Genomic DNA, 17,737 nt, shown 5'->3' with positions numbered 1-17,737 from the left:
TTTATTGAAAAAATATATTATACTTTCACAATTTGCTGCTTACAAAGTGTGCCATTGTTTTTTATGTAATATTTTTTTACATAATATTTATGTTACTTTTTAATATATTTATCTTGTGTTAAATTAACACAAACATTTTGTATTATCTTGTATTAAAGGCTATAGACAGGATGAAGGCCTGAAAAATCAGGAGTTCTTTAGGATTTTTTTTTAAATATATAATAAAGTCAGGTAATTTTGTTTTATGGTGTTTTTATTCTATCAGTATTGAACTACGTAAAAAAAATTTTTTTGTCTCGGTTACTAGAATTAAGGCTGCTGCACAAAGAATAACATTGAACAGTTACTTTTTCCTCGTTAATAATGAATCTACTATATGCGCTATTTGAAACAAAAAAACTAAAAAAATTATGATAATAAAAAATATAATATATGGCTATAGCTTACAAAGTCGCAAAAAGTAACAAAATGGCGGACATATGAATTTTGTTTAATTTGGCGTTTTTTTGTTATAAAAAAGTTGAATAAAATTGTGAAATTTTTATTAAAAATTTTAATTAAAAAACGGCTATGTCCAGCGATAGAGGTAAGATTTCTGAATAAAATTGAATTTATACCAAGTCAATAGGTCGAGTAGATCTTTTTATTTGCTGTCAACGAGGTTGAAAAAAATGATTTTGAGAAAAACGCGTTTGAAGTTTTACTTTTTTAGATTATTATGTTACACAATTTAAATTAAAAAGTTTAAGTTACTCTTATTCGGCAATCCTTGGACCATATAATAACTCTTCCGTATCTAAAAACACTTCTTCGTCGACGCCAGAAGCAGTTCTAGCGCTTAAGTGACTTTCGTGCGTACAAAAACTGCTATATCTCCATCAATTTTCCGAATATCTCTTTAAAACTTGGCATATATATTCTCGATACGTATATCTTTCAAAATATTACAAGATTAAAAACATCGATTTTTTTTCAAAATTTCACTGTCTATAACCCTTTAATTAATACAAAAACTTGAGTGGGACTTTTGGGACACGATGAAATATGTCAAATTTAATACATATTTTCTATGTATTAAATGTATATTAAAATATGTATTAAATCACATTACATTCATTTTCATTAATAAGACCTGATGGCTGTCTCTGAAAATTACAATTTACAACACACGCGAATATAATTATGAATGCTGCAACGTGCATATTATTCTAGCGGATCGTAAAATTCGTTTATGAAGCTGTCATCAAGCACAAGTTCAAAATTTCGCGAAATGAATTTTTTCAAAATCGATCTTGTCTTGGCAAATTGTATTATTTAATTATATGTAGCAGACACTTTTTAATACCATCGAGTGACCTCGGATTTCCCGTTTTCATCCCAAGATTCTAGCATCGATGAAGATCTCGCTCGGGGCGAACCTTGGCAGTAATAATTAACATCCTCATCATCGGTGTAGGAGGACGTTCAAATAGATTCCGCGACGGATAGACATACCGTAGTGTGGTATAACCGAACAGCCTCCAGGCCGTGCCAAATATACATACATACGCGTACACAAGATCATTCCTAAATGCCTTGCAGCGGATATATGCTGGAGCCAAGAAGATCTTCGAGAAGTTTGTGGAATGTACCGTTGCTGATTACAGTGATATATAGATTTATCAAACGTTTGCGAAATTATCCATGTCAGAATGCGTACCATCGGCTCATTAAATACTCAATGCATTCGGTAAATCGTGCCTTTGAGCGAAATCAATCTGTCGTCTATCATATATGTAGGTCGTTAGGGAAAATTACGTCTCCGTGATTGCTATTAAAGTTATCCAAGTTAATAAGATCAAAAAAAAAAAGGAAGAAGAAAAGTCGCGATTCCGAAATGCAATGCGAGAGTAGCCGATGGCGAGGAAGTCGCAAAAATGGTCAATGACGAAGTTGGCCCAAGCCAATTTAGAAAGTTATACGTTTCCCGTCAAAAGACGACAATCCGCAGAAGTTGGACAACCGTGTAAAGGAACTTTTTAAAGAGCACAGTCGTTTGTCACGGTATATGACAAACTCTCTTCGAAAATTAACGCGGATGATAATCAATTTAATTTGTTACGGTCAGAGGTGTGTCCGCGGGATTAAAATCGGCGGCGTGTTTTTATTTCATCTTAATTTAAATATTCGTTCCGAACGTATTTTAGGGAAATAAAAGCATTAACATAGGAATTTCGCAATTGATCGAATCCGTTTAGACCGTCGTCAAAATTGAATTGTTCAGCTCAACGGCCACACAACGAAATTGGCCGTGAACATCCGGCGTAACAATTTTTCAAACGCGATTCACACGGTTGAAACTATTTTTATCATTTTAAACGTATGACGAGAGAGAGAGAGAAAAGAGAAGAGTTTTTATGCCATTATCTTTGTGATATCGATGAATACGTGATATTATCGGTTAATTTATTAAATTTTTTCTACATTTCCATGTCGTTTTACGTGATATTTATAATCTCAAGAGAGCTATGCGCTTTTAAATCACGAATTGCTTGCAATTTCGCATCGAATGAATTAAATGTAAAGCGAATCTGCATATATGATTGTATTACAGACATATACGCACTACGTACGTACGGAACAAACAACAAAGATCTACAGTCAAACTTCCGGATGCATGCATAGTTGTTCCAGCTGTACAGATAGAAGTTCGAGCGCGTCGTCGGTGAAATTGGCCGAAAACTTTCGGCAATTTAGCATACGCGTACGAGTAATTCACTCGCGTTCGTCCCGCGTATTGACCTCGGAAAATGTGTACGCAGTATCGCGAGATGCAATGAAATGTCGACGTTGAAACGCGGTCGACAACGGACATACAAAACGGGACCGAAAAATCGCGCGATACACACACCAGTGCGCATCAATACTTTCGTCGCTTCCGGTCGCGTCAACCGAGACACCGATAATGAATGAAATCACATGGGACGTATAACCCTGCTCGAGCCAATTAGCCGACTGTTTCGTTTTGTTCGGAAATGACAACGCATTTCGGATGAAGTAGTGTAACGAATTGCATTAAGGACGGAAGCACAGAGTCTTGCATAACGCATAAGAAAATGAACCATTTAAAATCCTTCATTTCCTTCCTCTCCATGAAATAAAAGACTTTGATTGGTTAATTTTTTTTTATGCTTTATGTATTATGCAAAGGTCTGCGCTCCAGCCTTGAAGCACAAAGGCAGATTGCGTTGCGGGCAAAAAGAAACTCGCTCGTCGAGCAAATCGATCCTGTCGATATCGATCTCACGTATTATTTACCGTAAACGATGTTCGAAAGTGACGAGATATCTATAATTCGTAAATAAGATCGATGTCAGTATCGCATTTCATGAATCGGGATTCTCGTCGGAAACTCGGACGAACAATAAATTTATTAGTGCGGAATGACGAGTAATCTTTCTGATTAGATTTCTACCGGCGCGTGGCTTACAAAACAGAATCATTTCGCACAGAATTACTTCCAAGACTCGGGGAATATTCGGGACAGCGCATATAGGTGATGAACTCGACGTTGTAAAAGTATAAAAACTCACGTCGTGAAAATATTTTTCCGAAGCGGACGCAATGTCGTGAAGCCATTTTCTTACGTTTACCTTACGTTGAAATTTAAGCTGTCGACACATCGATGCACGAACTCTCACGGTCGGTTCGATTTACGGCACCAGCAAATATGGGTGTTATATGGAAGGCTTCGTGAAACAGTAGATCGCTTCCTGTGTGGGAAAAGGATAACGCGGGACAGAGTGAGAGAGGGAGAGAGAGAGAGAAATTGGTCAGTCCCACCGGCTCGGCCCTAATAATCCAGGAACATGAAGACGAGTTATGACAGCCTGTGTCGCAGCCCCTTTAGTTAGTCGCAATTGCGTGGGCGACATGTGCCATTGTTCAAATAGTGCAATCCAACACCTTCTATCAGAACTGGTCGTCTACCATTCACTCCGACATTCCTCTCTTTAAGGTGATGACTGCGCGAGATATAGGTACGCTCGCCATCTACATGCTGGCTCGAATACTCGTCTTGGAAATAGTTCCGACTGCGAAATGACTTCATCTTGCAAGCCAGTGTACAATCGCGGAATCTAGTCTAAAGGTCACTCGTCATTCCGCGCTATTAAATCGATCGCGGTTGTTCCGAGCTGCTTAAATACATATTTATGAGAAAGACAATAAATATTCCCTCGCACGTAGCAAGTTGTTCCATTCGACTTATTGTCCGATCAATAAAATATATGGTACTAGTTGTTAATCCTAGAATGCTTGATACGTGAATTTTACATACTAGTGAGCGAGGTCATTGAGCTCGTTAAGCTCGCTGTGTTTTCAGTGGAAATTCTATCTGCCATGCTAAAAGCTAGGATAAGTTTTTAAATATTTTGTCCATTATATATCAGTTTGTACCTTCTGATGGTCAATATTCTAACAGAGAGCATGATAAGTGATTTTAATTTTTAAGCAGTTCTATTTTATTTACACAAGATTATATATTTCGCTTGCGTGTATGAGAAGACACACACACACACACACACACACAAAATTAGACTACATACTCTATATCATTTCAAGATTGAATTTATGCTTATTTTTTCCTTTTAATAATTAATTTTAATAATAATTATTTGTGTTTACAAAAATCTAGATTATAAATATTTATAGTATGAAATATATAAAAAAACTTGTGTTACATTAATTAAAAGTATAGCCTATTTATAGCCTTATACGTTAAATTTACGTATCGATTGGAATATTGCGTACTCAGTAGCGGTAGAATTCTAGGATTAATAACCAAAGTACGTCAACATCTATAAAAAAAAAATTGAAACAGGACAATTAAAAATTAAGGATGAATCTGCAGAAAAAGCAATATTCCTTATATTCCTGATCAAGCTGCCGACAATTAAATCTGCAAACTGACTCGGAATCGCGGTCTTCATTGCTTCAATCTCGGTCATGAAGTAGAAATCTCTAGCCCACCGCCATCTGAGTTAGTTTGACGCGAGATAGTAAAACGTGACTTTACTCTGGAAATAATATCGGCTATAAAGTCGGAGATAGTAGAAGGTAACCAATGTCCGTTCGAAAAGTCAATTTCTGGACGCGCTTTAATCTGACAGAAAATACTTGCGACATTTATCTTGTGCAATTATCTCGCGAATCGTTGTTTTTGTAATACAAAAATATACGATTCCAGCATTATAACGCTCTGCGATATTCAAAAATAGCAAAATTATAACGCTCGCATGAGCATACAATTAGCTATTTGTGAAGCGATATTAAAAACCATGTTGTACAGAAGTTTTGTAAATGGCAATATATGCATGTATATTACGCACAAATTATAATGCGTGAATAACAACGTTCGGCGAGAACATCATTAAATCGGTAATAATTGCGATGACACGCGTTAAGGAATTTAACTTCCACTTGCTATTGTATGAATTCTTAAAGGAAGTGCAAGCGTCTAATCTTCCATCTGGCTCAGCACTGAATGAATAACAACACCTGATTGATGTTGCAGCATTAGTAGCCGACGGTGATCATAAATAAGAGCGCTGTAAGCTTACGATGTAACTTTATCGCGGCATTCGCCCGCAGATTACTATGCAGCACTACTATATTACTTATCCATTTAATGCAAAAATTAATTTTCCAGCTTCTTCTTCAGCGGAGATTCCGTTATTTATTAAAGAAATACATTAAATTAATGCTCTTCGTTTTATCTATTATCTAATTAATTTTTTTTTTTATATTTTTATTAAAATAGTTTTATCATATACCTAAATAATTCAGTCTCTGTAATATTTGAAGTCCAACATTTTGAGAATTGTTCCATTAATAATTTCGAATAAAAAGAAATTCGTTTCATCGTTCGTTCAATACGGACTCGGCGGAATCACCGAATGGGAGTGTCTAATATGCACCTGCTCTCTATATCGGCAGTACAGCCGTTTTATTAGCAGAATGGTCGTAATTCCCGTCGGAGTTAGTATTACATGAACGTGCTCCGAATGAAGTAAAATCTTCGCGTATTGACGCACGATAAATAATCCGTGGGGGGTGCCGGTGCGCACCATTATTCCGTGACCGTAATACATCGTACGCATATATCGTAATATAATTTGCATTAAATCGCGACTACTTTCTGCATTGAAGTTAAGCACTGCAGCATCAAATGCAATCCCCGCTAATTTACAATTCCATTGAATTTACCTGTACAATCAGCGTTGTCGCACATATAATTACATCGAATTATCAAAATATTTTTCGATTATTAAAATATATAGCATTGAAATTTCGATGTTTCAGCAATCAATTTTATCCGAGTAGAATATAAATTTGATATATAGCGTAAAAATACATGGCGCAGTAATCATCCGTGATAGCACTGAAAAGACATTAAATTGGAACCAGTTGATTAAGTTATGGAACTCACGTTACATGCTCCAAGAATTAGAAATATTTAATTTCTCGTGTCCCGGATTATTTAACGTTGCTCCATCTTTGCCTCTGCCAAGTCACGTGACAGCCTCCAAACGTGATATAATTATCAGTCTATCTTCGGAGCATTTACCTCTGTCTAAGCACTGCTGGAGGCCGGAACCCAAATTGAATCAATCAGGCTTGTATCTGAGCACGTATGTTGCTAATCGAATCGATTCATGTTTCGCCTATACGGAATTTCAACTATCTACCAAAGGATTCATTCGTCTGTACGTACACATGTATGGATACGCGACCACACGTGTGCTAATGGTTATTGTACAAAGATATAACCCATAACCACAGAATAATAGGCGACCGCGCAAATGTATGGAATAATGATTCATCCCCATGCGACAATTAATAATGCGCGGTCCTTAAGAATTATATGTTTATTATGCGCATAATTATAGATTCTATTATACGTATAATAATATTCTATTATTAATGATACATACAATTATACATGTATATTAATATATTTATATATGTATCATTAATAATAAATTAATATATAATATAAAACTACGACGAAATATTTAAGAATGTATTATGTACGTAATTTCTACAAAAAGTCACTGGAATTGGAAATTTATACTTTTCATATACTGTAAAAAAGAATGCTGAATACATATGAAGTAGTTTAATAAAGCCAATATTTATATAATTTAACAATACAATTTTATTAGTGAAATTTTTCTCACTTTATCTTTATTATTTTTATTATTTTTTAAAAATACTTCTTATTGATGAAATAATTTTTGATTTAGGTTCCATATCGCTACCAAACTTTTTGTATTACTTTCACACACAAATGTAGAAAAATCTATAATTTTTTCATTTTAATAAGGAATATTTGGATAATCATATGGACATCTTTAATAATATTTGATATTTCTCTTAACGAACAAAACGAGTAAAATTGATTTCTCAGTTAATGTGTTACTGACGAATGTATTTCTTTATATGTCTGCATATCTTTTTATATGAATGTATTTCTTTATATTGCAGGTGATGAGAGCGACACATTGCGGGGGTTAAAGTGCCTGTCGAGAACGGCGAGGAAGTGGCGAGGTTCGTAAAAATCGGCATCGGGGGCGTGCGATCCAGGCAGCGGTAGTGGTGGCGGAGCGGCAGGGGTGAGTAGATTTCATTTACGTTAATACGACAACAAAGTGGGATAAAATCGGATAAGTGAATCAAACCTTGCCTAAAACTCGCTAAGCGTTGATTATTCAGACTCGTTTTCGTAAAGAGACGGATGTTCAGACAATCCACTGTCTTATCTTCTTAGTTTTTACATACAACTTATCTCTATTAATTTAAATATATTTATACACTTAACGCGAGTTTTTTTTACTGTCAAGAACTTCATTGAGAAATCATTGCGTCACGCAAATTAAAATACAAAACCGATTCGAAAACTTTTGAAAGAAAGAATATATACTGTACGCAAATAATAATTACTTGTTTTAAATATTTTAGAAATTCATTTATTCATAAATCATAAGTTTATCATAAGATTTTGAGGTCATTATTTTAAGAACATCAAATTCAAAATATATTCTGAATTCTAATAAATTTAATATTTTAAGATTGTTAAAATAATTACGATTTGTGTGTGTTTATTATACATCAAAATCACTTTTTCAATCAATTTTATGATATTCTTCAAAAGAAAATAAATTCTTGTTTCAAATACATGAATTTTCCAAATTTATGATAGAAATGTTTTAAAATTATTATCAAGAAAATATTTTTGTCAGAGATAATTGTTACTTAAAAGAAAACAATAAATTGAGTAATCATTTTTCGTAGCAATAGATATTTTTACGTGTGTAAAATTAAAGTTATTCGAAAGTTAATCCCCTTTTATGTACAAAAAGAATTAAAAAGTATGAGATAAAATTTTCATCATCAGCAGCGATGCTTAACGCGAAATTCAAATCTACACGTTGCATTAAATTCGCAATCGTTATTTACCGTCATTTCGCGACCTATCCACTCCTTTTTGCAGCGTGTTATAGTTTATTATAAGACGACTCCTTATTCGCCGCGGGTACTTTTAGCTTGTGCTTGCGACATATTGAGCGACGTGTTATTTACCGGCAATAGCTCACCTTCCGTGGGGAGACCGGCTGATGATTGTTACTGCCGCGTGTGCTATAGCCATAACGCGGACGTCGACCGTTTATACCTGCAGGTACTATGGGAGCGGGGGTATGGGGGGCGGAGGAGGGCTACAAGCCACGGACCTCCGGCGAAGGCTCGAGTTCCAGTGTACCGGAGGAACTTGTTCGCAGGGTCTGCGGTCCCTAAGGCACGACAGCTACCATGCTACCGAGGAGAACGCCGCGTGTGACGACTACGAGGACAGGTAACTGATAGCGGATGTCGCGGTGAGGAAGCTCGGTCTATTTATTCAGCGGTCAAGTCTGCTTTGCACATTTCTCCTATTAGTTATTTTAAATATAGCTTGCAACGTGTGCAAAGTGAAAAAAAGAAAGTAAACTTATAATATAATTCAGCTTTTTATTAATAATATCAATGGCATTCTACATATGGATGAAAAAAAGTGACGAGAAGTTATAAAACTGTGCTAGAAGATCTATATAAAATAAATCATTACAATAAAAAGGCTCGTGAGACACTGAATGGAAATTGTGTAAAAGAATATGTATTAATTAAAACACAGGCGTTTCGATCCTTCATTAGAATCACCTTTGGTCTAAAATTAACAAATTAGTATTAATTATCACGCATCCATTAAAACAGAAGAGATATCAAATTGATAAACAATTTATTAGTGCGATGTCACGTCCTGAATATAATGTCTAAAGATAAAAATTATCAACGTATGTCTTTAATTATTTGGTTGAATACTTAATCGTGAGTTAAGAAAAATAAAACTTTCACAGGCTTTTCATGGGGGCTTTTTTATTGTAATGCTTTATTTCATTTGGAGGCTTTGTCTTTATATATTAGGTGTTGGAATTAATTCGTAGCGTTTTTTAATGAAAGAATGTTATTTATTTCACATGAGCATTAAAAAATACATTAATGAAAGTACTTCCCATCACTTGTAAAACGCTACGAATTAATTCCAACACCTAATACAATTTTATTTATACATAAAAATATAATACAATACTCTTAATTAATAAAATAAGACATAAAATAAGACATAAGGGTTGAGGTGAAATCGTTTATATAGTGAAAGAACGACTTTCACTTAGGAGGACTGACCACGAAGCGATCCTCGCTTCCGGTCAGCCTACCTGCACAGGCTGTCGGCGATCGTACAGGCGCCAGGAGAGCGAAGAGGTTGAGAAAAGGGGGGAGATTCTGAAGCGACGCATGCCCGAATCAGATGAGATCAGTGCGGTGTACCGGAAGCTGCGGCTTTGTCTGGGTCTTTTCGAACACGCGAGTAAAAACGATGAAGCGGAAGAGGACGACGAAGAAAAAAGGCATCGGTTACGGTGGTGTCGCAGGGGCTTCCGACGAATCGTGGAAGTGGCGACAAGAGCTCTGCTCCTCGGCATCGCGCTTCTTGTCACGCCAGGCAAGTATCCTACCGCTATAACGTTTCTATTTCATAAATAAAAGATCATGTGGACATGAGATAACATTGTCGGAAATATATTCCCAGGGTTTTACAATCAATCCAGTATTGGGGCATTACTGGTTGCCACCGTTCAAGTAGGCTAAATAATAAGTGATAACTTGGATCCAATATTGGTAGATACTACTGGCCCAATAATGGTTGACGGAACCTTTCGAGGCGAATTTGAAACAAAAACTCGTTTCAGAAATTCCTATTCAAATATCTCAAAAACTAGATATAATGAACGTCAGAATCTTGTATTTCCTCTTGATAACTTAGTTACTAATACCGTGAGTTGTTACTATTATTGGGTTACAACTTTGGAACCATGATAACGCGAGGTCCTGTCGCATTCGAGAATCTCTTCATTTGTCCGCCGGTGCAATCACGCCAGTCTCGCGTTCGTCCCTCAATTAGCGGGGACCGCAAATTAGAGTTCACTAGTTGGCGGGACGTCCGAATGGTCGCTAATGCCGTGGCGCCGTATCTCACGAAACGGGTCGTTGATTCTCAAATCCGGTGGACCATAGGCGGACATCAGGATGGAGAGCTTGCGGCTCGTAATGGGACATCGACGGAGATCGACAAATGAAGTGAAATAAGCTAGCCGCGCGATCAGATAATGGGTATCGGGCGATAATGCCAAGTGCTCCATCTCCTTAAATCATGGAAGATGAAGCGAGTGGCGGGAGATAAGCTCAATTTTCGCGACTGTCTTTCGAAAGTAACTGTACTGCTCTAGGAGATCATTTTACGAAGAGAAATAATTAAATACATCTCACTACAATAAGCTTAAGAAATCAAGTTGCAAAAAAAGCTCGTATATCTTAATCACAACTACGTTTCCAGAAGGGCTTTTGATTACGCAAATTACAATATAAAAATAGCTACATAAAAAAAAAATAAACTCTATTACTGATGATTAATAAACAATTTCTTTTATTATGACTTATTGATAACGTAATCACGAATTCGTCACAATTTTCAGTCGACGACAGTCGCATTTGACTAGAGTGGACCTCATTCAAACTCGCAATCTCAAATATTCTCTTTTGACCACGCAGTGCGCGATCGGTGCGTTTCAATCTGATAGAATTTCCTGTTGCAAATCGATATGGCGTAAATACATCCTAAAAAGAGACTTTGTGACTTTTATTAGTGCTTTGAGTTTATTCCGATACGCGGCAACTTGGCTGTTCGATGGAAAATAATTCTCAGTGAAACGCGAGATATAACTGGAACATGCGAGAGACGAATAGACGCGATATCAGTTAACGATTTATAATAATGATATTTCTAGATTTCCGTAGTGTTTTGAAATACGTCAATACTTGCAAATTCTACAGTATTTTGAAATACGCGATGCTTGTGAATCATTAATTAGATTCAGATTGTAAGGGAAGTTGGCATATTGTACATTGAATCGCAAAATCATCACAAAAATTATAATTTAAATAAAACTAATAGAATTTTAAAGCGTGAAACCACATAGGAGTGCTTTTATACGGATCGCGTTCTGTTTTTACAATTATTCCGGTTGAAGTAACACTTTAAACCACAAGAACTTTAATCACGCTGTCGCAATGAGATTACTGACGAAGAGTAAAAAATAAAAACGTGCGCGACACGCCTGCGTTTCAGATTTTTTTATACGCACGCACATTACACGAGAACCCTTATGATGCTCGTTACTTTCATCAGTGTGAACAATTTCATTAAAACTTCGGCCTCTCTTACGAAGCCTCATTCAAAATGTATGCTTGACTGCATTAACGGCACGTATGTGACGGTTATATAAAAACTTGTATTATTCAGTAATTTAAATATACATTCGCTACTCTAAATACATTAAATATAGAGGATGTTCTGGAAATTATGATACAACTGGAAAGGAGATGATTCCTCATATAAAAGTAAATCAAATATATAGAATAAAATTTTTTCGTATAAACACATTTTTAATAATTTTTCAATTATACACGATGAATGTTACAAAATCAGATCGATATAGAAATATCGTGAATAGTTAGATTGGATGAATTTAAAAAATTGTGATTAGTTAAGTGTACTTAATGAATATTTGAATTAAATTTTATCGAAAACAATTTTATACGAAAAAATTTTATTCTATATTTTCCATTCATTTTTTTAGGAATCATCTTCTTCACGATTGCACTACGATTTCCAGAACACGCTGTACATACATATATGTATATACATTTATTTATTTATAATGTATGTGATTAATTACAACTGCAGTTGCAATGATTGCTTATTCGAGAAACCTGACTTCTTTTTCACCATACCGAGCACTTGTATTATCAAACAGCATCGTAACGGTTCGTTTCAGATGAAATGTTACGTGTGGGAAATGGTAAAAAGTATATTAAATGTGTGGAAGTACGCGCTGAAATGCTGGACACGGTTGGAAACGTTTATCATAAATAAAGTAAATCGGAACAGCGTTGCTTATGAAGTGTCGTTTTTAATCAAAATCAAACGCTCCAATTAATAATGTTGCGGTTATTCCGCGGTAGGCTTCATTAATTTTCGCGGCTATGGTATGTATATTTTAACACATATACGTAGGCAAAATAAAATTCGCGACGTGCATACGATATCGAAGTAAATCATTTAAAATATCTCAAATGAAATAATTGAAACAGGACACGCATTTTTGTACGAATTCCCTTAATTAAATTTTATTCCATTTTCGCACCTATATGTTATCATGTTAACGTTTCTATATTTAATTGATTCGAATGTATTTCGACGCTATATTTAAGAATAATGTGACAATATATGCGTAAGAGATAGGAAATGTCAGTTTGGAACAAGTTGCTTTCCCTTTTAGAGCTTCGTAATTACGATAAATTCCTCTTTAGTGTACAATAGCGTGTCCCGAGTGGAACGCATAGCTCTATAAATTCCACGTACTTTGTCTCTCTATGTGTGTGTGTGTGTGTGTGTGTGTGTGTGTGTGTGTGTGTGTGCATTGTGGGGAAGAGCGATTACGATTTCTTCCTCATAGCAACCATCAAAGCGTCGCGAATAGCGAGCTATGAAACTTGTTACAAATGACGTGTCGACCGGAGGATATGTGTTGCCTTTGGCGTTTCCCGTTGCGCAGGAAAACCGCAAACCGATCGATCGACAGGCCTCAAGACACTCAACGACAGTATGACCGGCCATGATCGACATTTCGTGACGTTGTCGTCAGCAGACAATGTGGAGCACCGAGATTCCGCGCTGATACCCGCGTTTTTACGCGAATGACGCACGTGTCGATGCATGGAGGTCTACGTCGTGGTTGCATCCTCTCCTCACGATTAAGTTTTTACTGTGTTATTTTCACGTGCAGTATCCCGAAATCGGCAAGGTTACAGTTTACAGCGCAGTCATTAACGGCCGGATTTTCTTCATTGCGTTCTATTTATTTTCAAAAGGGATTCTCGCGCGTATGTGTGTGTGAATTGTAATAACGACTGTAGTCTATACTTGGAGTGTCCGCGAAGTTGAACCCTCAAAGCGATATTTTCCATTTGCGCGAGAGAGAATTTTATTCACCAAGTCCGAGCTATATTCATCGGTTTTGTTTATACAAAATAATTAAAACCCATCTTTGAATCCTGAGCTCATTAAGGTAATAATATACTCGTTAGCCTCGTTTAATTGTTCTACGTTCCGCTTCATCCAATTGAATATCTCGTGCGCGGAGCCGCCTCATACACCTGGCTATTTAGCTTACACGAGGTACGAGCTGATGGAACGGCTCGCTAATTTCACGCTTCGTTGCTATCTGAAAATTCGTTGGCGAAGATGAGGAGCTGCTTCGTGGTCTTGTTTTAACATTCTCGGTTGAGAAACGCGAATGGCAAAAACGTATCAAAATACAATTAAGTTCTTGCACATGATTTTCGATAAAAAAAAATTATGGTTGCAAGTGATTTATGTATAAGATAAAATTAACATATTTATACGCGCGATTTATTTGAGAAGTTGTGTAAAATTTAGTATTTAAAATTTTTTCACGTAGAATTTATTAATACCTCCTCATTGAGAAAAAGAGAGTATCCGAAAAGCGGGCTTTAATATTTGTTTCAGTTTTGCAAAAACGCAAGAGCGAGATATTTTATTTCGAAAGAAAATATTTCGCTTTCGTACTCGGAGTAGAGATAAACGAAATTTTTCGTGTTTCGCGTTCCCACGCAAACGGCTGCATATATTCCCCGCAGAATATTCAAATGAATTGCTCAATCTGTTTATCTCGTCGGGGAAAAGCAACTGCGAAATAAAAGGCGGGTTGCCAAAACGACGTGGAAGTGATTCCGTCTAAACCTCCTCACTCCTCGAGTTAACGGGCTGCGAAACGGAAAAGTCTTTCTCGCGTATAAAGAGAGTTTCCGCACCGGTTGCTTCGCTTCTCCTTCAGATCTTCCGATGATCAGGTAATACGACTCGATCGAGGATTTTCCCTCACTCGCAGAGCCGAGAGGCAAATCATTCCTGGCGCGTTTACCTCGCGTGCGCGCAAATTATTAACGCGCGAGATTTATCTGCACGTGCGCCGGATGATCGGCTTGTACAGACCGGACGATCTGCACTGATATCGCTGCGAGAAATATAGGAACGCGCGATTATCGCAATTAGACCGGTGGGCAATTTTGTATTACCGAGGAATGTGTATCGTTTGGCTGATATCGCGGCAACGTGTTGAATAAATCCAAAGAAAAAAAAAAATCTGTTTCCGCAAATCAACATTTTTAACATTCGTAACGTTGATTGTAGTTTAATAATCCCCGTACGAAGACAGAGATAAATGCTGAATTTCACGGCGTGCAAGATCCTTTTTCCAGATGCTCGGTTCATTCAACGGGTGAATTAACGAACGTCATGCACGTATCGCGTACTATGATAATTATAATTATTATCTGCACCACATATGCAAAGCGGAGAGAGGCTTTATTTCGCTTACCGGAGATAACGAGGTGTTCGCGTCGCGTACACGCGCCCGCACATTGCAGACAGACTGTTGAAAATTTAATAACAAGTAACAATAAAAACGGTTATTTGGACGCCGCGTTATCCCAGGAGGACCCCGACAATGGCGATAATGGCTGCACAAATGTGCGTCGGTTGCTCGCGTCCGAGTCCGGATTATTATTCGCACCGCGTACACCGTCGGGGCGGATTAAAACGGGTTGTTGCATGATCAGAGAAGCGGAGGGTGTTATACCGATTTTCTCCTGCAATATCAATAGTATCATCACGGTTTCGGTCGACCCCGTTACGTTAATAACGCGTTGTTCGTCGCGCAACGCGACTGTCGATCGCATTGATTCTTCACAATGTCGAAACGTTTAATTTCACGTTGAATGTAGGCAAAACTTTTTAATGACTTCCTTTATCTCTTAGATCATCACGAGAGACAAAATGTCGCCCAACTGTGTCGTTTATGAAAATAATGAAAATTGTGTAACCCCCAAGTGCGTGATTATATACATTGGACTTTCCGTATACGATACGACAGTCGCCCAACATTGTTTATCGTGTGTTTTTGTTCTCAAGCCTATTTTCCAATTATTAAATACTACATATAAACGTAGTTGTAAGTGATTGTAGTTGTAAGACTAAGAATTGATCACAGTCGAACATGACAGAGAATATTCTATTCTTACACATTCAAGAAATATTTCTTTGCTATACGGTTAAAGAAAATTCTTTGATTTGAACATAATTTCTTTAAATTAAATAAATTTTTTTTATTTAATCTCAAAACATAATGTTTAAATCAAAGAAATGACGTTCAAAGAAGAATCCAAGAATCCAAGAAATTTTGTTCTTTAATTGTATAGTAAAGAAACATTTCTCTACAACTACGCTTATTTGTGAAATGGACTTTAGATGACAAACAGAAAAGCTAAGATTAGCCAACAGACGCAAATGCATTCCAAAGTAATTTTTGATCTTTGCAGGAATTTCCAGAATTTTCACTATTTCATGATGTTACGTTTAGACGATCAGAAATATCATAGATAGAATACAGGAGTTAACGTGACTTTTCTTTTTTACGACTTTGCTTCATGATGTGACTAAGCTGTACACACACACATCTTATCGAAAACTGCCTTTGGCGAAACATCGATAGTTCGCTGGGGCAGATGTTGAGAAGCCGCGATCCATGATATTACACAATGCATACGTAATGCGTCGGCTTCGATGCGGCTCCGCGATGTGTCCACATTCGTCCATGGTGGATATTTGCATCACGAGAACTCTCATATCACGAAATGTCATTCACGGGGGGATACATCTGAGCATATTAACTCTTCGAAGCTGACAGCAAAATCTGTAACACAGTTACTGATTGACGCTGAGTCTGTGGGATTTATTTAATTCATGTTAACTAAATGTTACTAATTAATTTCAAGAAATCAGAATGACTTAGTTCGTATATAAAGAGTGAATATTAAATTTACTTTATAATTGAATGAGACCAATTTAATTTATGTTGATTAATTTCAAGGAACCAAACTCGTGTAAAAAATATGAACACTAAATTTATTTTAATAACAATAATATAAATTTTCAAATGTACCATAAAGAATATAATAACGAACATAATCATTTAACGGTATTCTCGACTCTACATCTCTACGTAGACGCTAAACGCACGAGATAGATATTATCAAATTATTTTTGCTAAAAGAATATCGTCGAACTTTGTTAAATAACATCGTTCTGTTGCAATTTGCTACAAATGTAAAAGTAAAAAAACACAAGAAATATATTTTATAAATACCACAGCAGTTTTAATAGTAACGAAAAGTAAATATTGATGTAAAGGACATACAACCACGTTCAACGTAATACAGTTTCACTAAAATCCCCTGGTTTTTTTTGACGATAAAAGCATCTTCGATTTAGAACTCATCCAGTGGGCTGTCCGCATGGTTTGTCGCGTTTCAGAGGTTTGCACCCGGGGAGAGATTTATTACAGTCCCTTTTGTCGTACAAACGCCAAAAATGTGTCGTATTTGCAACGCGGGGGAGCTCAAAAAGGACGAGTATCAAAGTTTCGTATCCATTATTCGAAATGGACATCATCGAGTTCAATGCTTTGCTCCCCCTGCTTTTACATGTGATGTAAAAACGCGGTTCCTCTCTCCTTGATGCCAACGATTTTCTGCACAGTTTCGGCTTTTCCGAGGAAGTCACGAGGGGTCCAACGTTGCAACGTGCTTTAATGCGAGGCTTCACTGTTCCTAAAGTTAGCTGGGCATTAAGCAATGTACGGATGCACAATCTACGCAAAAGAGAGCGAAATGCTTTCTCGCAGTCGCAGTTTCGAAACTGCATAATGGGAAGTCGCACTTTCGGACGAGCATGAACAGTTGTTGTGTCGACGTTGTCACTCGACGTAAAAATCTAAAGTATATTATAACTCGCGTGTCGACTGATGGATATTGTGGTAACTCATTACAATGCAATTATTGTCAACATCTTAGAAACGCTCGAAATGCATTATATAGTTTCTTTTAAAGAAAAGTCAGTCGTAATTAACTACTACTAACTTGTACTTTTAAGTCTTGAATAGTCGTACGACATCAATCA

General features: G+C 36.6%; 1 protein-coding gene across 18 annotated transcripts in view; it reads left to right on the top strand.

The window, feature by feature from the left end:
* LOC105146732 (protein turtle) overlaps positions 1-17,737 on the top strand; it is a 302,876-nt gene that overhangs the window by 225,272 nt on the left and 59,867 nt on the right. For 16 of the 18 annotated variants that reach the window (XM_087412975.1, XM_087412976.1, XM_087412979.1 and 13 more), the window contains 3 exons: positions 7,528-7,655; positions 8,720-8,893; positions 9,753-10,081. In XM_087412975.1, the coding sequence (XP_087269101.1) occupies positions 8,739-8,893; positions 9,753-10,081 (484 nt within the window). In that variant the 5' untranslated portion in view covers positions 7,528-7,655; positions 8,720-8,738. Of the gene's footprint in view, positions 1-7,527; positions 7,656-8,719; positions 8,894-9,730; positions 10,082-17,737 lie in introns of those variants that run through there. The other 2 variants (XM_087412983.1, XM_087412989.1) reach the window with 2 other exon arrangements.

The sequence above is a fragment of the Acromyrmex echinatior genome, chromosome 14, assembly GCF_024713525.1.
Source record: "Acromyrmex echinatior isolate Ae372 chromosome 14, ASM2471352v2, whole genome shotgun sequence".
Taxonomy (NCBI): Eukaryota; Metazoa; Arthropoda; class Insecta; order Hymenoptera; family Formicidae; genus Acromyrmex; species Acromyrmex echinatior.
This window is presented reverse-complemented; position numbering and strand designations above follow the sequence as displayed.